The sequence below is a fragment of the Vanessa atalanta genome, chromosome 10 (genome assembly GCF_905147765.1).
Source record: "Vanessa atalanta chromosome 10, ilVanAtal1.2, whole genome shotgun sequence".
NCBI classification, from domain to species: Eukaryota; Metazoa; Arthropoda; class Insecta; order Lepidoptera; family Nymphalidae; genus Vanessa; species Vanessa atalanta.
Window position 1 is genome coordinate 6473819 of NC_061880.1, and position 26830 is coordinate 6500648.

The following is a 26830-nucleotide window of genomic DNA, read 5'->3' on the forward strand; positions in this document are numbered from 1 at the left end:
CAAAACCACACTCGATTGCACAACGCGCAAAAACATGTATGAATGGCCAGACACTTATGTAATAATTACGTTCATACATATTACCAAGAATAATTTGCCATTCAATGGTTACATGTATAAACTCTAGTTCATTGCCCTTGATCTTTCCCGTAATACGCCCTTTGTATGCTGTGCATGGACATTAATAATTAGTGTCATTTTACATACTGTTATGGAAAGATCTAATGTATGCGCGTGAATAAATTATAAACTGTAAACCATGTGTAAACTTTCAAATTGTATTTATTATTACTAGTGGGTCTACTGAGAAATTTCGCGTTTATTCGGAAGTTTTTTAGGAATTTCGATACCTATAAATAGGTTTTGTTTTGATTTCATTTCATTATAAACTGCAAGTCACTTATCTGTATGTGGCGCTAAAATGATGAAACCTTTTTTAAATGATATTTTTAATGTCAAATGGTATACATTAGTTCGGTTAGAATTGGAGTTTGTCGCTAACAATTTATTTTAATTTTGTTTAAGTTTTTAATTATTTTTTCTTACACAGCCGTAGTACCGTTTTGTAATCGGCCAGTACCTCTCTTAAATTAATTCTTTGTTAAATTGTAACAATTTAGTAAATTACAATCAAGAATCCTCATGAATTTTATGTAAATCTACGGATAGCGCTCTTTAAATTGAGACCATGACCGAATATATATAAGATTTAACCATATTGATACTAATGCCATAAGCAACAACTTTGGTTTTACAATTTTTAATAAATCAACATTTTCAACAATCAGGTTCCACTTATCATAATAATAAATTGACTACGAACGTGTTTTTACATAAGTCTAGTCTAGTCATTTAAGTAATGAAATTGGTAGTGTATCTTCGTATTTGGAATTACTTACTAAATAAATTATCGTTTACAAAAAATTAAAAAGCTATAGTATTTTCGGTAGTATCTAATGTTTGCGGTGCGTATGGATAACTAAGTTTTAAAGCCTAAATTCCAATTTTCGCATCAATGTGTGACATGCCATAACATTACGAATACCTGCGTGTATTTACAAAGACAGCATTTGCTATTAGCTTCAAATATTTCTTTTGTAATTAATACATTTTTAATAATCAATTATTAATATAACGTAGGTTTCGTATGTTAGCGAAGGTTGAGAACCGTTGAGTTTCTGAATTATAAATGACGTGTAATAAAGCAATTGTTGATGAATCGTCAAAATTGCCCAACGCTATCGTATGAGTCAATATTTTGCCAAAATAGTCTTCCACATTTATTCTATATGACTCATTAATTCATGAGACTATTTTTTATAGAAACGTGACTTTAAATTTACCAAATCATTTTATCGTATTTTTTATTCGCATTACGGTTCTAAAATATTTTTTTTTTGTGTATGCAATGCGTATATGTTAGCCACAAAAAACCCGACCAATAGAAACTGTCGAACATTATAATTATTATTATGTATTTCGCTGGTAAAAGTTAAACGTACCATACCATAACTTTAAGTTTATGCTTATTACATTCAAATTGTAAAGATTAAACTTTTTAGATTATTTTTTTTAACTTATAAACTTATATATACCAGACCATATTATAAAAATAATTTGAGTCGACATAGTCCGAATAAAAATTGAACAACGGAGGTTAAAAATCGTTGCGAAATAAATCCCACCGATGGCAGTCGTGGCGGTATTTTTCAGATCATGAAAATAGTTTCATTTAATCCACAATTATTGTAACTGTTATTATTGCATGTTGTACAAACCTTAATTCTCTTGATACCAATACCAAGCAAGTCGTAACAAAACAAATAACCCACAGCTTTTAAGGCAACTGTTGTTGTGCATAAACACATACATTTGTATGCTAAACTATGATAATTAAAATAAAATTTATGCTCTATTTTTCACTTCAGGTCAAAGGGACAAGCCGTTTGTGTCTGACGAGGAGATGCGTCTCCGAACTCCTAGACCCGATATACTATCTGTGCCTCCGAATGATAAGTACTACGATGGGTTAAGAGAAGCTGAATCTAAGGTGAAAATGATAAAATCTCTGATTTGATAATTAATATTTATATTTCACACCCTAGTTGCCAAATTGTTTTTTGAAAGAATGAAATATTTTTTATAATAGTATATAAAATAAGAGTAAATGTTTATCGATCCTAAAATTTATTTTTCAAATACATTATTAATTTTGTTTAATGTATACACCATATAAAGGCAATTTACAGATGGTCTCATTTCCCCCATTTTACCTAAAGATTGTGTTGAGAATAGGAACGGAAATAAGTAATAATAGTAGGTCTCTGCGCCTTGCACACAATAAGGCGAACTATGTACATTTTACGCTTTTTCTTAATTGCATAATATGGTTCCTAGAGATGAAAGCATGTTATTTTGTAGTAAAGATTTAAATATTCAAGATAATATTTTTAATAAATGTATTTTTTATATTTCAGTTTCCAATTCATCCTGATAACAGCATTGTTGGAATATCAGATTCAATTTTAAACTCGAACGACTTAGATAGTGACAAACCAAGGTATGGACCACCAACCTCCTGGTCAATGAGCACCAAAAAGAAACCACGTCCAGTTAATATTGACACCGGTACTTCGAATTCTAATTATTTTAACAATGTTAGACTAAACTTTAATGAAGGCGTTGGTGGTAATAAGAAAATATCTTCACAAAGTCCTGGTCAATTACCTTCAACTACTAATAATCGACCACGTGGAAATATTAATCCACCATCACAGGACTTGAGTCCACCATTTTTGCCACCAACTACAACTGAAAGAAATGATGATTTAGGACTAGATATCAGAGTTAAGCCCACTCCAGACCCCGTGTTTAATTTCATAAAACGTTTCGATCCGAACTCTCCAGACTCAATTAAAACAACGATGACGAAAACGGAAATTATTGATCTGAATCACCATTTACCTGATGGTCAGGTAAGTTCAGAAGAAGATAGGACTCCGCGCAAAAACAAGAATTTTGGAAATAATTTCAATGTACTGCAGGCTGATAAAAAGAAGAGCTCTACTGATGGGTCGCGGTTTAATTCAGTTAACGTAAAGTCAAACTCCGACGCAAACATAGAATCTTCTAATGTCCAAGTACCAAAACCATCCAGGGAACTCTTGCCACCCAAGACTGACATAACAGAATTGGCATCGACAACCATGGGACCGCCTATTTACTATGAATGGAAATGGGCTGTACCAGCATTCGACTTAGAGCCTCCTAAATTAAGTAACGAAACCAACACAACGACACCTAAACCAGTTAAACCTGGGAAGAGACCATTTAGTGTTATAACTCGATCCACGCCAAAAATAGTCGATCCTACACCCAGTAATACTGAGTACAACATTAGTTCATACTTTGTCCCGGATTATGTGTTTCCATTAGATGGACCTCACCCAGGATATGACGATGAAGACGCGCATACGTCATTCCAGGTTCAAGTGTCTAGACCTGGTAGGGCTAGTTATGGAGAAAATCCCGCTTGTCCTCACTGTCATCCGGCATACCTTAACCCTGGAACTTGCGAACCGTGCATTGTAAAGCGGTAACATTAAATATCAAATAATGACTTCATATATTTAAGTTTTTCACTGACATTCCTCACAATAATTGCAGCAAAAAATAATGCAAATAGCTGTCGTTGATTAAATACGACTACTTCATTAAGTTGAGTTGACAAAGAACGATATATCTTATTTATTTAAGTAAAAAGTTTAATAAAGGTATAGTTGAGGTGTTTTGAATTAAAATAAATGACACTTGTATGGTTAGTATCTGTAGGTAAACAAGTCAAAATCGAATTTCACTTACCCTTATTATTAAAAATGTGATGTTTGCATAATTATTTTATAATAATCAAATGATAAATGGTTAATATCATAAAAAATAATCCGTATAAAAATCGTTTCTGATGACGTATTAAATCCAGCTTTAAAAAGCGCTCTTATCCTATTACTATCTGCACCGCACGGTTTTACCTGAATCGCTCGTTATTGTATAGTATAACATTTCTCAGTCAAAAGCCTGTTTAACGCAAACCATCTTTCTTGACCGGACTGACAGATCTGGTGATTATCGCATTCAAATAAATAAAACGAACTTTTCAGCTTAATATAATGTCACAGAATGTAGATAACCTACGTATATTTTACCTACGATCGAAAAAGTAGGTAAGTGACCTATTTATTTGATCATATTTTTTTTAACTGAAATGTTATTTTCAAATACAATATTACTTGTTAAAGTAACACAAAACTGTATATAATATAATTGTTAAGCAGAATGGTACAACTTGTAAAATATATGTAAGTAAACATCATATAAGTTAGATATAAATATTTATAATATTGTTTATATTTGTACAATAAAACATGCCTGTTATAATACACATTAAGTTACAAATAAATAATTAAAAGTTCTTCAAATAATTTTTATTTACCAGTATAATAATTATTGTATTAGAAAATTGTATTAGATAAAAGTATTTCCCAGTGTAATAATATTTTTAATAATTATTGTACAGTAATTTGTAAACTAATAAATCATTACTAAACATTATTATTAGTCATATTCGCTTGGCCTAGGTGTATTAAAAATAGCTGTACTATTCTTTAAGGCTCCTAATTCGCATACACAGGAACAGTACTGGTGTATTAGGATTGACCTAATACACCCTACTATTTAAAACACTGTTTGGAATATATGAACGACTCTCATAGCCGTTCTTTAAGCCGTAATTTAATTTTTTTATTTATTTAATCCTCACTTATCCTTTTACACAAAATCCCTTTTTGTTTTCAGACACGCTCAATCTGTTCATATTTTCTAAAAATTAAGTAAAAGCTTATTAATTAGGTCTTGAAATATATTTATTATTTTAATTAAATAATGTGGACCTTAGATTCAAAGGCTTATTAATTGAAATTATTAATGTTGAGTCTAATACGAGAGGATTCCACCTTACCAACTTACACTACAATTCTACCATGAAGGACAAGGTCGTCTGGAAGAAATTGCTATTTAATTAATTGATGGCGCCCAAAAACTTATTTGAAGATAAATGTAGATTATTTCAGCTAAAATTACTTCAGCTCTGGTACAGCATATTTAAAATTGGCAGTAGGATGCCTTACATTCAGTTGTCATTACATAAAGTTTTTAACTTTTAAATAATCTCAATCCACAACAGCGCGATTTCTAAAGGCTTTTCCGAACCGATACGATTTGTGAACCCTCAAAAAAAAGAGCCTACACCTTTCTTAAAGGCCGGTAACGCATCTGCAAGCCTCCTGGTGTTGCAGATGTCCGTGGGTGGAAAGCAAACAGCCCGTTTTCCACCTATACAATAAAAAAATACAAATTTAACTTACATAACTACATAGGAATATCGTAGTTGAAAAAATAAATTTAGTTAAGTTATACTACTTATAAATTAAAATAGACAAATATCTACGAGTCATGGCGTCCTTTCCGATTTTGGCCGAGTAAGCCTATCTCAAGATAGACCACCAGTCATGTATACCATATTACCAATTTATATTATTATTTATTATATATATTACCTTTAACCTTGGCAGTAAAAAAAACAATCTCGTTTATATAAATTGTTCTCATTATAAATACAATGGTTAAAATAATGATAAACTAGATAAAATGTATGTAATATTTAGCACCAAAAAATTGTTCTGGGTTAATAAAAATATAAACAGACCCAGTTTACATAAAATAACTTCGTTTATATATTAAAATAGAATTTAAAAAATATATATAAAAAAATAAGGTTTTTAATTAACTGTTGAATTCCTTATCTGTACTACGCAATGGCTATATGTCAAATACAAATAGCCGTCATGGCGTCGAATTAATCATTATTCGCTAATGTCATTAATGTCAAATTTCACGTCTAACTATTCGCTAAGCATAATGGCTAGATATTTTTACAATTTGTAATTACAAAAAATAAATCTGCATTTCAGCGTTCTATTAAAGTTCGTTAACTTAGTGAATGACAGTAATACTATCTCGTATCGAGAATGAGTAAATTAAATCCACTAGGGCTGTTAGTCAATTACGGTGATTCGGATGAAGACATAGATGAAGGATCACCATTGTCTGCAAAACATAATGATTATGCGACTAGCAGACTAGCGAAAACACCAGCGACTTATCCGGGCTATGAATCCAGTTATCAAACTCCGAACACACCTGCCGGCATTCATCCAGCACCCATACCGCACTGTCGTAAGTAATTTTGCGCCTCAGCATATGTGTTAGCTGCAGAATGATAATAAATATAGCAACTTTTAATATAATAAATATTTGCTTGTTATTATAAAGAAGTAATTTAAAACTTTAAGCCATGACAATTAAAGTGTTGTCAAAATAAATACTTATAATAATGCCCTTAACGAATTTAGATGCTCAGAAACGTGCAGTATTAAAGTGCACAATTGTAAATAACAAATATGTCGAAGTTATTTAATAAAAAAAAATTAATATACTTTACAAACAACATTATTAAATAATAAAAATAACATAAATACACTGGTCACAATGATTTTTCAAATAACACACAATTTAAGAGAAAAAAAACTTACTATAAATTTATTATAATACAAACAATTCATTCCATACAAATGTTAATATGTGTTATGTTTAACTGACATGACTTTGTATTTTAAATGTTAGATAATAGTAACAACTGAGTTTTTGCCCCTTTTTCTCGGCAGAATCTGCATTGAGAACAGGTGGTAGCTTCACTTAATATAGTTTGTTAAATGACGATTCAAAAGTGCTTGTAAAAGCCTACTTGAATAAAGTATTTTTTTTATTTATAAATGAAAACTGGTGGTAAAGGTCCATGTTCATATGTACCAATTCTACTATTTAACTGCCAAAAAGTTACACTTTGTATAACTTAGTTCCAGTTTGATGAGGTGCTTACTTAACAAGTGATATAAGTGTAAAAGCATTTTTTGTCTTAAAATGCCTACATCAGCCATAAAGAGTTAAGGGGAGTTAAGTTAGTATTGAGGTCTATATTTAAAAAAAATGTACAACAAAACATTGGTAACTTATCTGACTTACAATCCTTTCTGTGTTATATGACATATAAATGACAAATGACATAAAAGAGGAATTATTTTTATTCATTTTTTTTTATAATGATCCATGCTTATTGCTTACAGCATGGTCCGCTTGCTATGATGAGAACAGCGGATTCACATATTACTGGAACCAGCAAACTAATGCAGTGACATGGGAAGCTCCACCAGAGTACATGCTTGCTCTCAAATTAGCACAACAGCAGTTACATGCGTCAGGTATATAATAAATTAATTTTGTTAACAATAGGTATTAAAATTACAGGAAGTGGTTTAACAGTCTTATAGAATTAAGATAAATTATATTAAATGCATACATAAATAGAATAAAATAATGAAATTATTTTAATCAATGTTTTTAACTTAGTAGTTAAGACAATAATAATAAAATTGTTAATGACATAATAAATTATATTTTGTTATGCAAGAGCTATTTTCAAAACCACAGGTTCAACAGAAGTGTCGGCTGAGGAATGGCAACTTTACCAGCAAGCACTAGCTGAGAAACAAAATTCACAAAACAAGATTATTGCTAAGACTGCTATCAATACAACAAAGAAACCTGAGAAGGGAACAAAGGAAAAAAATTCAAAGAGTCTCAAGAAAAGAGCTGCTAGTGATGACGAGGAGGAGTAAGTTGATAAATTTATTAGAAAAAACACACATAAAATACTGAAGTTTAGCAGATCGCATTTTTATAAGCAAACTGCATATTGGTTTGCTTAATATTTTTTTAACAAGACTTGATTCCAAAGAAGCTTGTTTGCATCTTTTTCTTTATTTTTTTACAGGAAAATAGAACTTATCACATCCTACCATAACTCTGACTCAGAATCCAATGATGAATCAGAGAAGACTCCACCAGTCAAACCACCTCTACCAAAACCACCAAACAAGTTACCGAAGCATCCGCAGAAGAAACAGAAAACTAAACCACAAGTAGAATTTGGTCCACCATTACCACCAAATCAAAATTACACTGTGCCAATTGGTCCGGAACTACCAACGGGATTGCAAAACGAAAGTAAACTCAAATCACCAGAAAATAAGGTTGATATTACAGTTAAACAAGTAAGTTTGCATTGTTATGATTGTGAAATATTTTTCAATTCCGTTTTGCACCAATGATGAGAAATAAATCTGATATTCGCTCAAAGAATAACAATCCAAGGGCTCTGGAAACTCATATCTTTTTTAGAAATATAAATGTGTTTAATTTTTGAATAATATTTTTTTAATTAAAATAATAGCTAACGTAAAATGATTAACCATTTGAAATCAATTTCGACCAGATTTTGTTTTCACATGGTTTTCTTTGTATTGTTTTTGGACTTTTGCCATATTTTTTTTAACAAGAAAATGTGTCTCATGTCCTAGCAATACTAAAAGGGATTTCAGTGAAATTGGATATGTTATCAAGCGTTGTGATGGCTAAAGTTTTCAATCTGAGGTGCATTTGTATAGTATATATTAGATGTTTAATAATTATTAAGCTATACATTCAAAAATATTATCTTAATATTTGTATGTCTGTATTATATATGTTATATTGTTGTTCTTAAAACACATAGACATAATTTACTTAATATTAAAATCATTTAATTATTTAACATAACTAAACTACTAAGAGAGGCTAAGTATCTTCGTAAAAAAGTAATGTAATTAAGGTACTATGTATATGTATATAATTATAGCAAAAGTATATATAAAAATTCTGTTTCTACTATCAAAACAGGATGCTCCTCAAACATCAAAGTCCATCGATGATGACGGTCAAGATGAAAATTGTCTCCTGCAAAAATTAAAAGATAAGGCAAAACTATTGGAGAAACTCGGTGGTGAGTTGCCTTCCGATCTACAGAAAATTATAAAAGACGATACCAAATCTAACAACGCCTCTCCACGAGGTGAATCTAATGCCGCTGAACTCGACATTGACGATTTATTACAAGAGATCGAGAAAACGGAATTGCCTAAAGTTAAATCAAAAGATATTAATGAAAGGCAGAAATCGAACAGAAATAGTACAAGCAGTTCTCCAAAAAGCGGTGACAGAACACCACCATTAGAAGAACTTCATGCACTATTCCCGAACACCAATGGACCTTCAACGTCATTGTTTCCAAGCGCTGCTAATATAGACGAAAGTAAACTAGATATCAAACCAGAGACTCCAGTCATTGTAGAAAAGGAAAAAAAGGAAAATGTCTACTTAACGAATTTAGATGTACCAATAGAAAATGTTGGTAGAAAGAAATTGAGGATATCTAATTCAGTATTGCCAGATCGGAGAAAGGAGAAAGTTGAACTACCTGTCTATACAACGAAATATTCACAATTTATTGAAGGGTTCTCGAATGAAAGAACCGGTTTGGGTTTCACTAAAGAAGAAGACACTGGAAGTAGTCCAAAGAACATGATAAATTATGGCAATGGTCTAACATTTACTAAAGGAGAAACTTTGAACGAGGAAAAAAAAGATGAAGACCTAGATGACTTGACTGATTTAGTGGAAGCCAAGTTGAAGTTTCTTAATCAGTTGCAGCCGTGCGTGTTGTCGCCGCTGCAGGAAATGTTGATCCAGATGCAGGTTTGTGTTTTGTATATAATTCTATTTTTATCGAATATTATATCAGGTATGTTGAACAGATATAGATAAATTGATATCTTTATTATAAAAAGTTTTGAATATTATCAATATTACGATTTCAAAGGATTAAGTTGTTTGATGTTTATATTGCATCGTAAATAGTTGGATCTTTTCGTGCATAGGATACTTGTGAATCATAGATAGTGCCAGTGCCCTTAGAATGATTAAATCTCCCCCAAAGTTTTTATTATTAACCCTATTTGAAAAGAACTTAACTTTTCTTTTCTCAAATTTAATTTTTCTTAACTTTCATTTGCATTTTCTTGCTCCTATCTCATAGTCTTTCCATACAATATGTTTGGATATTTTTTTACTAATTATCCCCTAAAAAACCCTCTATACAATTGGATTCCCTCTAAATTTGGTGGGAAATCCCCGAAATCGTCGTAACACACGTGCACGGTCGCGGTTGCAGACGCTGGTGTCGGCGTTCCGCGCGGGCGCGCTGTCGGGCGCGTACTGGCGGCGCTGGGCGCGCGGCGCGGAGGGCGCGCTGGCGCAGCACGAGGCGGCCGCCGCGCCGCCCGGCTGGCTCTGCGTCTTCCAGAGGTACGCCCGTCCCTTACATAACCGCCCGCCCGTCTTGACGCCCGACGGCCGTGAGTCACACCGACCGCGTTGGATCGCTGCTTCATGATTTTAAAACCGCGATTTTAACATTATTCAATGTGTACAATTGACATGGTGTTCGGTGCGACCTTATTAGGGCCGAAATTATTTCATTTTCATATAATATATTTCCTGTTATAACAGCCACTCCATTACTATTTTTAAAATACGAGTGTGCTTCGCGGTTGAACAGAACCCCGTTAGTTATCTTTCTTTTAAATAATCATTATTCTTGATAGATTTATGACCTTGAACTCTTATCACAAAGACTACCATTTATAATAATTAATTAATGAGATATATTCATCTTTTATTACGCGTTTCCCCTGTTCAGTCCTTTACCACGCAGTGCTGTCAATGGCCGACTGTTGTTCGCTGAACTTTATAGATGCACTGTCGCTGTGCTGTTATCAGATGACTTTACTGCTATAAAACTTATTCGGGATGCATTCTGACCTGATTTTAATGTGTTATCAGAGCTCTTTAGAGCTGTCTTCATTCTGTTAATTCAGAGGGTGATAATCATCACTACAGTTATTATATCTAATATCACCAATTTACTGAGTTTATTTTCTAAAGAAGTAACATTGTGAGCGTCTAAAATATAGTTAACTAGTTTTCAGCCTCCATTTATACTCCTACTACTATCTACTAGTATCATCTAAATATCCAACTAATGATAATTAAAAGTCGTAAGTGTAGATTGTCCTATAACTCCTCAATCACCAATTCACTAGATAACTTGATATTTTTGTTATCAATTGCTGAGGTTTAAATAAATAATTAATGGCCCAACTTTCAAAATGAGTTAAAAATAAACTATTTATATATAGTGTATTATGTCCAAAGATATTTGGATAAACTACATTAGTTTAGAGCACTGTATATCACTCATTATAATATCGAGATGCGCAACTATTTGATTTTCATTTATTACTTTTTTCGATTTTTTTTATCGCTTTAATGATTAAGAAGCATATACATTAAAAAAATATCCTTCAGTCCTCTCCCATTGTCATCGACATTCCGTCTATACGCAAGTGGTAAACCTATAGTCCTAAAAAAATTAATTAATAAATACAATATTAGCTACAATAGATGCTAATGTTTTCAATGTCACTTGTATACATATTTATAAAAATCTAATTTCTGAATTCACGAAGTCTTTAAAATATCAATTATTGATGTTATCTATTATGTGTCGGTGTGACTAGCAGCCATGAACTCTGAAGGTAATTGTTACGTGGTGTATTTTTTTTGACAGACTTATTGTGGTGTAAGCTTAATATGATGAAAATATTACTATTTTAACTTGGTGAATACGTGTATAGTTATTAAAGACTGATAACAATTATTATATACATTTGTTGTTTTTGTATTGTATAATTTAAAAGAGAACATTTGGTAGGGATATGTTTTTCATGCGTTTATGTAACACCCTGTATTTCATTGCTTCTGTGATATATAAGTACCTGATATAGTTAATAGATTAATAAATCATTATTAATAATCGTAGTTTCTTTAAACCTTTTTATCATCCTGAGTTAATAATTACATTATTATAATTTTAGTAGGCGATTCAGTTTTTTTTTAAGGAGATTGTTCATTGTTATTAAAATCTAATTTATATCAAAAGCATTTTAACACCAATACAAGTATGTAGCTATATGTAGTGAAATTTATGGAAGAAAGAATGTAGAAGATAGAAGCTTAAGGAAGGAAAGAGAAGGCAAGAGAAGGCGACGCGCCGCGGACCGTGGTGAGAATGCAAATAATTTATTTAACATTTTTATTTCTTGGTAATACACTTTGATCTTTTTCCAGGTGGCCTTTAGTGTGGCGATTTACATTTTGTGTCTGCGAATATCAGAAAAATTACGTATCAGGTGTATACTGAAAAAATGTTAGTAGTTGTACATTTGTTGGTGTTTAAACAAACGTTTTGCGTTTGGTGTTGTTGGGTCAAAGATATTTTAAAAATCGGAAATTGAAAGTTTTATAAATATAGTTCAGGAAATTAGGTTAAATTATTTCGCGGCAGACACGACCTGGAATTCTGACTAGAGGGATTAAGTATGAACAGAATTTTTATAATATTCACGTCGTGCGAGAATTCTTCCATTACACACGAGTATTTAATCGACAATGGAAGAGTTTTTGTTACAATCATGTGTATGTTTTAAGACTGCCTTGTGATTTTAATATGCGATTGTTTTAAGTAAACATTAAATAGTTTGTGTTTTATTTGAAAGTAAAATATGCAATCTAAAAGAAAATCAATCTTCAAGGATTCAATGTAAAAACATTTTTAAACAACAATATTGTAAGATTTATTTTATCGTTTTAAAACAGTCGCAGATTTAAAAGAACTCGGTGTACTAAAAACTTCTCCGCGCTAAATATTTCTACTGTTCCCTTGTGACTGCAGGTCTGAGGGGCGGTACTGCTACCGTCGAGAGTCGGACGGGTTCGTGCAGTACGAATACCCAGCTGTCGCCAATACAGACATGGATATTTGTACCACACCACCTCACCCAAGTACGGAACCGAAGGTGTGTACCCTTATTATATTTATATTAGGTACGATTGGTATGCACAGATATGCTGGTTCTGTTGTTCATTATAGTCATTTTATTCTTCTGACTAATTTCGGCCCAGCCATAGCATATTATAGTAATCAAAGTCTATTTCCTCACCTGATTCGGTGGTAGGGCTTCGGATATCAGATATTCTACCGCACAACAGAAATACTTAGTATTGTTGTGTTCCGGTTCGAAGGATGAATGATCCAGGCACAGGCACAAGAGACATGTCATCTCCCAAGTGTGGTGTTGCATTTGCGATGTATATGTAATAAATAATTTTGTTCACCGTAAACTTTAAGGACTAAAATTTTATTAATTTGTATTGACAAACTCTGTTAGAAGTTTGTATAAGCTCTTATTGTCTTCTGAAATTTCCAGACAACTTGACATTGGCATAATGCATGTGCACTAAATGTTATATACAAATATAAATCTAACAGAACAAATCGTAAAAATATGATGATTGTGAATTAAAATGACGCACGTGCCTTTTGTACAATTAAATTTCTAACACAAGCCATGAAACGCAGATGCTACAAATGTGAATCGTATGAATTTATAGCAGGAGGTGAACCCTCCACCGCCGCCCCCGTCCCCCCCGCGCTGTTGGCGCAGCACCCCCCCGCCACCCGGCACTGACCCGGTGCCGCCGGAGGCCCCTCCGCCGCCACGGATCGTGAGTTGGTTTGCTATGTTAATGATGCTTATTTGATTATATTTTACAAAAAACAGACACACTCATTACGTTTATTCAAAATAATGTGACGTAGATTATTCGTATCAATCAAATAGAAATAAAACAGTGTCCTTATGTTCTAAATAATTAAAAAAGTAATGCCATATCAAATATACTAATATTATATATTTTATTATATGTTACATATAAACTTTTCTACTTTAGCAAGAACCAAAGAAAGAAATAGGCGATGAATTGCAATCGTTCTACAACGATATAGCTGAGCTGGAGAAAACTTCGGGCTCCACAGAACCGAACTCTCCCGAGCCACCGCCGCCGCCGGAGATCAGCGACAAATCCAAGGATAAAGAGAACAAAGTGGTCAAAAAGAAGCCCAAGGTAAAAATAATCCGTTTTGTTTTTTGTCACCTAACTTGATGAAACTGCTAGAAATTGTTTTATTATAACGACGGATTGAATAAATTTTAAATTATATATTAAAATATTGACATTATTAGGGAGCAGCGATATTTCAGTGTGCAAAACGTTGGACTAAGACGCAAAATGTCGATCTCACGATTTAAATTTTCAGAACGCGTAGCTTTGTCCGCACAGGGTTTCACGTAACATGTAATTATTATGTGTGATGAGCGTTGGCAGATGAATGGCATTCCTAATGTGTATGTTCTTAATTTGTTTCAGATGAAGGTATCATCGTCGTTAGGGATGAAACAAAAATCTGTATCTACTCTCGTTGCGAAATGGCAACAGGTCGCTGATGAAATAAATTCCGACTGATTTTTTTTACAGCAATTGTAAAATAGCAAGTGTAAATATATTTGTATAATAATAAAATATTTTTGTCGCTCTAAAACTACCAAAAAGCTAATTTCCAAAAACTCCGTAATTTCTAAATAATGACAATCCTATTATTAATTTAATATTTCTATATAGCAACATTCAATACCATAGATGTTTGTTTTCCAGGATGCTAGAATTGCCTTAACTAGATTTTAATCTGATATTTTTATTGAAGATATGACGCGAACTTTACATAATGTATTTTATACTGTACATACTAGTTATATTTTGTACCTAACTTTAAATGATTTATGATTAAATTTAAAAATAATGCTCTTACAAGCGTTTTATTTATACCTTTCGATTGATTTTATTTCTAGATCAATGTAATTTATAAAGGACAAAATGGAATCTGCAATAAATTCTACGCTTATTCTTGTACAGGCTTTTTAAAATAAAATACTTTGGATGTATGAATTCTACAAAAATATACGATATTCAAAATATTGTAATTTTATTTTAAAATAATACCCCTGTTTAAATAGATGTATTATGACAACTATTGTTATGCAGAGCTCTAAGTTGGCCCTAGTGCCTATGTAAGTGGTTTTTAACACGACCCAACACACAACTTCATGTCAAAAAAAAGTTATAATCAATATATGTAATTACTGGCAACAAGCTGTAGTTACGCCTCGCAGCCGAGCATAGCGTTGATGACATTTGGTAGGGCCCCCACGAAGCACACTCAGTCGGGCTGTGGTACGCCGTGTCCATTTGCGCATCGCACTTGTGGCATGTGGGTCACACCTCCCGCCGCGCTATCCCGTGCAGATAGTACTTGCCGAAGCATATGATACGTGTCCGGTAAGTAAGTACCCGCGTCATCCTAAAAAGCTGTAAGCCTACTAAGATGTTGAAAATGCAATTTAAAAAATAATTCTGATCGTAGTAAGATATAATGTTTGTCAATAATAATAATATCATGAGAATGTTACCATTCAAAAAATCCAAGCTGCTATCAATTCTATTTTACGACAGTAGATTGATATATCTTTATTTATAATACAACACTAATCAACTTAACTACTTATTTATATATCTTATTTTTACTCATATTATAAATGCGGAAGTAACTCTTGGTTTGAAGCTACTTCAAGGTAGGACAAGGGCTACTTTTTATGCCTAATACCTGATTACCAACCCCTAAAACGCGAGCGGAGTCGCGGAAGATAACTTGTATCCTATAAATTACAACATTTTCCCTGATCACGGAATTAGTGCCTAAACATTTGAGTTCTGATTTTCAAGATAAAGGTTGAATACGCAAATCATTGAAGATATTAACAAAATAATTTATTTAAGAATATTACCTAGGTACGTGGGATATGAAATGTAAAAAAAGATATTATATATTACACATATTTTTTTTATTTAATAGTTTCAATTATAAATATACCAAACTATTGATCTGGAAATTTTGCACACACTTTTGTTATAGTTATATACATATATATACCATGGACATATAATATTACAATAAAGTTCAAGGAATCTACCCTAAAGGGCGGGTCGGGGCGTACTTACCGTAATGTACCTACCTAACTGAACATTTGTACCGACTTAGGGTAATTTTCAAAATCCTACATTTACTACAGAATTATACTTAATATAATCAGAATATAACAAACGTTAGCAAGGTGAATTTAATAAATCAACAAATAATTAAATTTTTCACAATGATTTTTTACGAGCATATGAAACCCGACCGTGTCAAAGGATATTTGATTGGGTTACAAAAACGAAGGCCCGTTTCACGTGTCCATTTCGGATTCAATGAATAACACTTGATTTGAGAATATTTTTTACTTTTCGATAAACTTTGTTTTTTGTTATACTTTAACAAATTACGTACCTACATTTAAAATGTCGGTATTACTATATTGGTGCATTGTTAATACGGTAATAAATTTCAAATAAGCTATAATTTACTCAATAAAATTAAAATGACTGTCTGACATTCAGCGTAGGTACGTAGTAAGAAAACATTTTAATTAATTCATCAAAAAGGGAAACATTTGGAAAGGAAAAATTTCTATAAAATATTTACCTTTTTTCAATCTTTGAAATATGTATATAAATCGGCTTCTATTTATGAGTAAAACATCGATAAAGTTTTTCTGTGAATTCATCCCATGAGAGGGTGAAATTGGAAATGAAAGTGTATAGAAGTTTACCTTTTTGATGTTAGAAATTGGTGTTTAGACATTATTTCTGAGTAAAAGATTGCTGTTACAGCATTTAATGTTTGATGTGATATCCTATCGGATATACGGCTAGTCGTTAATATAAAAAGTACAATCGAAGTTAAAACACGTTGATATAATACTGAATAAAGTATATAAAAGTCAGTTAGTTTAAGAAATACACTCATTCATTTAAGAAATGAGTACCATTGTTCCATCACACGTTATTGTCCAGATTAATCAAATATCTCAACACTACAGTAGAACGCCTATCGATTATCCGAATTAATTGGGACCGGGGTCGATTCGGATAATCGGACATAGAATAAAGAAAAATAAACTTTCACGCATAGAATAAACTATAAACACTGTTCTATAATAATGCACGCTTGAACATCCCGATCAGAGGAATTTGCAACCTCATCAGGTTTTAACAAAAATATAAAGTATAAAAATTAACAAAAATGACTTGGTTTTAATTTTTTATATTACTCTTAAGACCGTTTTGATTAAAATTGGTGATTCGGTTAATCGGCGTTCTACTGTACGTCCATTTCGATAAAATAAATATTTTGCAATCCGCATTTCGCACCCTGTACTGTACTGAATGTTATCATTAAATAGACAAGTCAGTAATTAAATTATATAAAGTACAAAAGACATCTTACATCAATAGTAGGCTTCCTTTATTCGGCAAAGTTATCCCCCAAGGCCGGCAAGTTTAGTCGAACAATAAATAATATAATCTTTGTGAAACAAATAATTACTTGTAAATATGAAGCCATCTAATATTTACAAGTACTCCAAATACATTTATTTTACGAATATATGCGTATTTTGAAATGATACTGGAAAATTATGCTTTATTTAGGGGCAGAATTTTTAACTACTTTTTATTTATTTTGCTTTAAGTATTTTAGAGTGTACTTTTTATAGATTATCTGCGTTCTGATTTTGTCATTTCTATCTATGGGTGTACCGATATTTTTATTTGATTTCATTTAATAGATTCCGATAAACAAAGGCTAATAACAACAAAAATTTACCTATGTATATGACGGAGGTTGAGCCTCAGTTTCATCAGTATGGTCCATAGATGATAAGTTTCAAGCAGTGGGCGTCGATAGGTAACGTTGGAGCAACGAAGCACAGATTAATCAACTCGTTTACAATATTAAATCGTTATCTTAGTTATAATTTGAAACGCGCGTCGGTTTTAATATTCAACCGCACTGCTCGGCTGCTGCTTGAGAAATGTCGAGTGTGCCGCTCAGCTGGTAAATCATTGACTACGTCGAGCGTCGATAGAGGGCGCTAACGTTCCAATGATTTTCTTGGTGCGGTTTCTGTAGTTACTTTTTCTCATCATACTCTGCACATTTATATTTCATGGTAAAAAGTTATATTATCAATACAATATAAGCCGATTAGCCGATATTACAAATGCATTTTTTAAAGTTTAACTTGATAAGAACTTCTAGACAGTTACTACAAAAAACTTTATCTATAAGGGAAAGGACTACTTACGGCTTACGGCCCTTACGGCTTAATCTTCTCGCATGTGTGTATACTGTCTTCTCGCTTAGGTATATTTAACCAGTATTATACAGACTGAGTATGCCAGATCCTTGGGATTATTGCGACAGGAAACGATGATGGAGGTTATCACACATAAGAGCCGCTTGTTTGTTTGTTTGATGGCTTAGTTTTATTATATTAAAACTCTTATTAATTACTATTATGAATTATCTACCTAAATAGATTTTGGCTCAAAGGCTAAACAAAAATAAGACATTATAATAGCGCACAATAACGCATAGTCCAATAACCGGAGAGTGATCAGACAGCAGGAATAATGACTACATATTTTCCGACCTGTTTATGCTACACACAAAGTAATCCTAATTCCGGACTGCTGCTGATAATTCTAAATGGTCCGATCTGGGTTCGAGCCTATTACCTCACAACTTGCAGCCTTATTAGCTAGTAATTTTATCAGTCAGAAAGGTTAAAATACTATATCTACTCGGTGGTGGCTTTGTGCAAGCCCGTCTGAGGAGATACTATCCACACACTCAAACCAGTAGAATTTCGTTTCGAACATTTCGTTCGTTTTTTTATTAATTAAATTTTATGTTGTAAAATAACATGACATTTATTGACTGGATTTCGGAATATACATATTAATTCCAATTTTCACGGAAAAAGAGCTTAAAAGCTTTTGAATTAAAAAACCGTATATATGTAGATTAAGGTAGTAGTGAATTTATTCTCTCTATTCAGATTTGGTTATCGATTTCCAATATTTTTTACATATCACTACACACACTGAATTTAGTACGGAACTGCAATGTCATATAACTGTATTTCTTTTATTGAGGTTGAACGAACAAATCCTTAGAATCATACAAATTTAGATCCCATGTTTGGCTACGCAATGGCAATTCAGAGAATGACTTTTTTGGTCAAGATAGACAAGTGACTTATTTTCTCGTCAGTTCTTCTGCCATGGAACGTGTAACCTCCATATTGTTTCTTTAATTAATTATAATTTATTCAACTGTAAAAGAAAATTAAAATTATTCTTAATCTAAATTCATAAGACTGGATTGACCAAAGAAAATAATTCGGTAATTGTTAACGTCACGTTTAAAGTTAAACCGCTGTGCAGATAGCCCGATAGTCGGGTTAGGTTAGTTCGAATTAATTTTAGCTAAGTAATTAATTATTTTAAGATTAACCCTAAATGAAGGTAGTGAGTTCAAGACGAGGCAAAATCCGCGAAGTAAATTTTGATTTACTTAATTATTATTGATTCATCTCATGTTAGACGGTGAAAGATAACATCGTGAATAGTGTTGCATGAAAATCTGTAACAAGTGTATCCGTCCAGCAAATGTAGGTTACTTTGGAGCAGCGTGATTTCATAATCTTTTCAAGAGGATAAAATGCCTTAGCCTAGTTTTCGAAAATTTACCAGCTCTTACTTTACAAATGCATGAAGCATGATGTACAAAAGTTCTCTGACAACACCAAATGTAATAATTCCAATTAAAATCTGGCAATCGTAATTCAAATTTGGAACAATTCGATCTTCGTTAATGAATATTCGTGTTTTAAATTGTACACTAGTTTTCAGCTTATCATTTAAAACATTATATTAAATACTATATGGTAAAAGTAAAAAGAGCTATTTAAATTCAAGTCGCGTGAATATTATCAGTCCTACGCAAAGGGTTAACTAACTTAATAACATTGTCAGCCCTCGCGTACTCTTGTAATTTTACTGACATTATACTCGTAGGTGTTTGATCAAAATTCTTATATTTAATCTTTAGGGCGAATAAATTTAACGAACGGTTTTAGTAATTGGGTTGAATAAAATGCCTACGAATATACAACCCACGGTCTATGTTGTCACCCAAAATTCAGAACCTCATATAACTTATTCAGTAACTGCAATTACTGAACAATATTATCATATTTTTCTATTTTCTCCTAACATAAAATCAACGCACGTGCCGGCTCCCTGCTGTTGCAAGTGTTTGGTCCTTGGTAGTCCTTTTCAGTCAGCTGAACCTTCTGCTCGTTTGCCACCTATTCCATAAAATAAATCGTATGATAATGTTGATCTACATTCAATGAAAGAGCCTTGCTTGTAAGTTGCTTCAACTAGTTGACGAAGTTGTTTAAATTTTTCTTTCAACTTTCTTATACCACTCGAGTCTGTAGACTGTACACGGGCTTAAAACAGAACGCAGTCATACAAAGTATTAATGTTTGGCGGTATAATATCTACTAATATTATAAATGCGAAAGTAAGTTTGTTTGTTATCTATTAACGCTGAACCAATATAGATGAAATTAGTTACGGTAATAGTTTGAGTCCCGAGGGCTAATATAGCTTTTATCGCGAAAACCATCTCTTTAGGGTGGGTAAAAAGAGGGATGGAAGTTTGTATGGGGAATCAATCAATTGCCTGTGTAAGTATGTATATATATATAGTATACCTATAAACTTATTTCATATATTCTTAACCTGGCGATAGTTTTATTGATATAGAAGCTGACGTGTTCCTTTATCTTTTTTTTTATCTTTTTTTTTTGTTGCATTGGTTGGCGGACGAGCATATGTGCCACCTGATGGTAAAGTGGTAACAACTGCTCATAGACAAAGGCGCTCTAAGAATTATTAACCATTCTTTACATCACCTATGCGCCACCAACCTTGGGAACTAAGATGTTATGTCCCTTGGGCCTGTGATTACACTGGCTCACTCACCCTTCTAACCGGAACACAACAATACAGAGTACTGTTATTTGGCGCTAGAATATCTGATGAGTGGTTGGTACCTACCCAGACGTGCTTGCACAAAGCCCTACCACCAAGTGAATCGCCGTCATCTTTTGTTAATTTACAACACAGTGGTCAGTATAAAATCCTCCTACATCAAAAAGTACCCACATATAAGTGATGTCATGTAATCGTTCAGTGTCGAGCCTATTAATCTCAAACATATATACCATCCATTTTTATTTACAACAATAATATGAAATAAATCCCTATTTGTGTCCTTAAAAGAAAACCATTGTTTACAATAAATATTTATTTATATGAATCGTGATAGTCATTAGGGTAAAGCCGTCGATTATCCAGTCTAGACTGCGAGTGACTGGAAAACGGGTTGTTTTTGTTTGAAATATATAGAGTAAGGTCAATGACTCTACAACACATTGTTGACTAACATGAATAGTTTTGAGTTTTCTTTCAAGTTTCTATTAATTAACCTCAAATATTTTTTTCTATGTACTAAATATAGTATGTATGTGTGTACTGTATATACGAGACAAATATTTACGTCACTGTGTGTATGGTAGAATTATTTTATCGTGGGAGTTAAATTACAAATTGTGGCGTAACAGTAAATATATTCCAAGAAGTAACCAGATACTTATATATTTACACCTTCACGTAAAACAAAAGTTTCTGAAAAATATCTTGGTAGGGCTTTGTGCAAGACCGTGTGGATAGGTATCAAACATCCACACATCATATATTTTAAGGCTAAGCAGCAATAGTCAGTACTAAAGTGTTCCAGTTAGACGGGTGAGCCAAGTGACTATGGGCAACAGGGGCACATCCACCAACCAGTGTAATGAAAAAAACTGCAAGTACGGTAGAGTTATAATCAAATTAAAATATCAAAAAGTTGTATGCGACATTGACGACAGTGTTTATAACATATAAAGGTTACGTTGGTTGTCAACATTTCATGAGTAAGAAGTGATTTCTTACAGAATATGTCTACAGTTGTCACAATACATGTGACAGAATTGTTGTTTTAGAAAAAAAAAAATTTAAGCGCTTGAAAACAGAACTGCTCGTTCTATTTTATCAAGTAGGTCAAACCGGCTCACCGCTACTTGTGAACAATTAAATAAAAAAAATTAAAAATGTAACGGATACTCGTAGCTTAGTTTGGGGTCAATGAAAATTATTAGTTGAAATAATTTGTAAGTTATTTCGTCAAGTAAATTTCGGTATGTGGTTGTGCTTGTGTGTTTTAACCAGAGATATTCCAATATTAGTGCCAAAGTATTCGCCTTATAATCTGTCTTGTAGTTTGATCAAACAAGAAAGATCTCCATAGAATTGTAAATTACATACAAGATTAAGATCTAATTATTTTTGTAATTTTTTTTTATGTTGTATAGGACTTGTTAGGATAAAATTTCATAGTAACAGTATGTATCTATTCTCACACACTCATAGTCCGGTTCGCCGGAAATTAGCCGTTAATTTGTGGTTTCCTCGAAAACAGGTACGGCGTTTGCGTTCATTATTTTTGAATAGAATAAATAAAATGTTTGTAGTAAAATATTTTGATATATTTGAACAGACTAAATATCCTTGTGTAAATAACAAGATGTGTTTTTAATATTTTCGAGTGCTTTTATACATATCTAAACAAAAACTAAGTGATTGCCGCCCGGAGAACTATAAAACAACAATATGAAATTAATGATTTCTTAAGAATAATTTGATGATACTCTATTATTTTAATAATTAAATATTTAATATTGTCTTTTTGTATTAGAGATGCTAGCGATTGGACAAAAATAACCTATATGCCATTATCTTTAATCTCGTGACTGAAAAATTCGTGAATAAAGGCGATCCATGCTAATATTGTGTAGATAACACGTTGCCCGTTCCACCTGCACGGAATACAATATCAGTAGAATAACAAAAATATATTTTGTAATTCTAATCGGAGGCTTTATTCATAAATCATAATGTGTTTTATATCAATCGGATTAGCAGTTTGGCGTGAATCTGGAAATAATGAATATGAATAATAAATCATACCTCCTATTACATGTAATGTATCTAAATAAATGTATGTATCAAAAATCGAAAAATTCATTATTAAATTTTTTGAATTGAAAAATTTTAAGCTATCACCGGTCAAACTCAGTAGTTACTTTTTTCACCATTTCATTACAGAGTACGTCAGTAAACAACAATTATTTCTTTAAATATTCTATTTAGAAGTGAATAAATACGATGTTCACGCTTTTTTATCTTTAATATACTATTGTATGAGTGGGCCTTATTTATCAATGTTTTTATGATATGAGCCTTTTTTGCCCAGAGGATAGGATTAGCGTTTCGTTCTAACAGGGAAAATGCTGTTAGCATTCTTGCCACCATTCCTTCTTTGCATCCTACCCATGGGGGCAGGTTTGTTTCTCGCCGGATGATCCGAGCGTTGTTGCTGACTCTGTCGCCGATGTGGTACTTCAGGGTATGGAACTCTTCATTCCGTATTCTGCGGTCCCCATCGGTGGCAAGTCCCAGCCCTGGTTTGGTCGTTTCTGCAAAACGGCTTCACGCCGAAAATGGGAACGATACCAAGACTGGGCTAACGCATCGGCGTCTCGTGATGTCATGATTTGTACAGTAACTATATAATGTAAATAATTAATATGCAAATTATATTAAATCATAGCTCTATACAATATTAGTATGATGATGTTTAGTTTTAAAAATACAGTATAAAATTTATTAATTTATTTTTATTATTAAGCCTAAGCACAGCGATATTTCACTGCGATAAATTAAAGTAAATTAAAATCAACGATGACAGCTAGTAACTCTCAATTCCTGTCGTGGCGCGCCGCGAACTCTGCCGACTGTCACTATTGTCCCCATTTCACTGTATTTCGGAGATCAGCTGTAAATTGTTCTAGAGATATCTCCCCTCAAATAAATAATTTGTGATTTAAAATTTCACGCGTATTTATCAGTAAATATATTTCCACTTAGATAGGCGGATTTAATTTATTTTACATTTTCAAAATTATAGTAATATTTTTATCTCGTCAACCTCTTCTTGAGAGCTGAGATGGCCATACTATTATTTCCGCCAACCCGCATTGGAGCAGCGTGGTGGAATATGCTCCAAACATTATCCTCAAAGGGAGAGGAGGCCTTAGCCCAGCAGTGGGATATTTACAGGCTGCTAATGTATGTATATCATGTAACCTCTTCTATTAAAATATTACAATAGAATGACACGAAACCTTTGTAAGATAATAATTTGGATTTCCACGAAATTCATTTAAAGTCCTTTGATTATGTTTTCCTGTAAGTTATAACATGCTGTACTATAAATAGAAAATTGCGTTACAAGAAACCGATTTAATTTTAATCACTCGCTACTACTGAGTTTCAGATCTGAATTTCCATTATCTCGAATCCGAGTTTCGGCAATATCAACAAACAATGTACATTGCGAAAACTAAAACGTCACAAATTAAATTGTGAATAAATTTATCCATTTTGTTTTCAAGCAAAAAAATTTAAGAGATTGAATTAATGATGATGATGTCATATTGATTGATTTCGACCATGGCAGGTAATCTCAAGGGAGACGAGCGAACTACGCAGGACATTAAAGTGCACAATTGTGTGTGCAAACACGGGTGTATTCTCTATTCTCTCTCTGTCATAATCTAATGGAACGGCAAATTCGATACGAATGCAATGAGTGCAAGTGCAGGGCCTTATATGTTTTCTTGGGTATGGAACTTAGAATTTGAACAGAAAAAAAAGTTTTAAGTTTTCGGCCTGACTTGGTGTTGGAACCCAGGTTTGAAAAGTCGACTTCACATTTAATAAAAAAAGGTTCGTTTATTAAAATAGGCAATTTTGAGCGGGAGGAAAGATGCAACCAAAATATTATCATTAATTAATTATTCAATTTAAAAATAGACATATTGAATTTATTTAATATGATCCCGCATATGTCGTAGTCATTATTTTTCTACTGTTATTTCAATATTTCATTTTTTTGTTTTTATTTACAACTAACGACCCGCCCCGGCTTCGCATGGGTGCAATGCTGTCACTAAATATACTACAGAATATCTTTAACGTTCACAGTTTTTCAGTTGTTAGAAAATACAAACCACTATGTATCTGTCTTTTATATCTGTAATATCTTCGAAAATATTCATTTAAATTACATGCTATAAAGAGTCCTATTGATTTATATTAAATGCACAATGTATTTAAGGTACCTAATTGGATAAGGATTAATGCTGTATGGCTTAAAATTGCTTCGAAAATAAGCCATTATTTCTTGTAAAAAGTAAAGGCTAAAAAATGGTTGTCGTGGGCTATCCCTAAGAGATAGACATATACCATCACGAACTTTTTTTAAGACCTTTTTAAGGTGTATAACACTGTAACACATTATTTTGGTCTGTCTCTTAGGGTTCAGCCAGCGTTAGCATTGTAAGTGAAAATCAAATTTTTATTTACGACATCACTTTAAACCTCTAAAATGATCAGTGTTTTTCAGGTTTATATAATACATGCACAATATAGTAATTGTGCATGTATTATATAAACCTTCCTCTTGAATCATTTTAGCTATTAAATAAAACCGCATCAAAATCCGTTGTGTAATTTTAAAGATCTAAGCATACATAGGGACAGACAGCGGTAAGCGACGTTTTATACTATGCAATTATGATGATATTGGTGATGATTCATACAACGTAGACACTAACAAAATTAAGTTGGAATGAAATATTCATTCTTTTGTTATTAACATGATGGCTCCATAATATTAATCAAGTAAATAAAAAGATGTAGCTTTGATTATTCTAAAATAGTCTGAATTAAACTAATCGTTTTAAGCATATTGTTTTATAAACTAACTAAATGCATCAAATAATAATATAATTCGGCTAATCTGTGAACCTTTTTGTAAGTAAAATCTATTTTGGTTTTTTTTATTATATGATTTTTTATTTTTTATTGCTAAAAATTCTTTCCTATTAAATTATATAATTTATTTACTAACAATATAACTAAGCCTTTTTTGAAACGATAACATCTCTTTTTTATTTGGAATGTGTAAACTAAAAATACAAATTGAAAAAATATATAAATAACCTGATTTAAATGTAGCCATCATTTTTTTGCATAAAAATATTTCGTTGCTGGGCCTCTAAGTTTGTTTTTAAGGAGGATTCAGAGTTTAATTGACCACGCTGTATTGCGGTTTGGCAGATATAAAATATTCTAGAATTTCTTTGTAGACATGCAGTATTCCTCACGATATTTTCTTCAAACATGGAGTACGAGACGGTTTTAATATAAATTAGGTACTTGAAACTTAAGAGTGCTGCTCAAAATTGAACTCGTAACATTTCTGAAGTGAAATTATAATTATGTGTAGTATGCAAAGAATCAATACTGATTTTCAGTACAGATATATTTTTATGTTTGAGGTCATTGAAACTTTCACTTTTTAAGAAAGGCTGTTTTCATTTGATATATTTTAAAATGGTATAATGTGGTAATAATTAATTGTCAACTTGTTAGAACACAATTCATTTGAAACGGGTCAAATATCGAAGTTGTTGATTTATATTAATTTTACGCGTGTCGTATTTTTTTCATCGCAAAACCTAATAATAATATTTTATTTATTAGACATGGGCTCAAAAGTAAAATCTACGTCATTTCGATTTTTACTTAATAAAAGATCAATTCTGTTTAATTTAACAACTCATACAGTCATAATGAATCA

General features: G+C 32.2%; 2 protein-coding genes across 7 annotated transcripts in view; both read left to right on the forward strand.

The window, feature by feature from the left end:
- The window catches only part of LOC125066914, a 58174-nt gene extending 53812 nt beyond the window's left edge, over positions 1 to 4362 (forward strand). For all 5 annotated transcript variants that reach the window (XM_047675237.1, XM_047675236.1, XM_047675238.1 and 2 more), the window contains exons 5-6: positions 1929 to 2050; positions 2478 to 4362. In XM_047675237.1, the coding sequence (XP_047531193.1) occupies positions 1929 to 2050; positions 2478 to 3599 (1244 nt within the window). In that variant the 3' untranslated portion in view covers positions 3600 to 4362. The remainder of the gene's footprint in view (positions 1 to 1928; positions 2051 to 2477) is intronic.
- Positions 4363 to 5936: 1574 nt separating this feature from the next.
- On the forward strand, positions 5937 to 14806 carry LOC125066813 (formin-binding protein 4-like). Of its 2 annotated transcripts, none has more exons than XM_047675095.1 (10): positions 5937 to 6291; positions 7239 to 7373; positions 7603 to 7786; positions 7946 to 8225; positions 8890 to 9744; positions 10220 to 10353; positions 12842 to 12965; positions 13561 to 13674; positions 13900 to 14073; positions 14377 to 14806. In XM_047675095.1, the coding sequence occupies exons 1-10, from the start codon at positions 6084 to 6086 to the stop codon at positions 14470 to 14472; spliced, it is 2304 nt and encodes a 767-aa protein (XP_047531051.1). In that variant the 5' UTR covers positions 5937 to 6083; the 3' UTR covers positions 14473 to 14806. The 2 variants fall into 2 exon arrangements, with proteins under 2 accessions (XP_047531051.1, XP_047531052.1); XM_047675096.1 differs by having other exon boundaries at positions 13564 to 13674.
- Positions 14807 to 26830: the final 12024 nt, after the last annotated feature.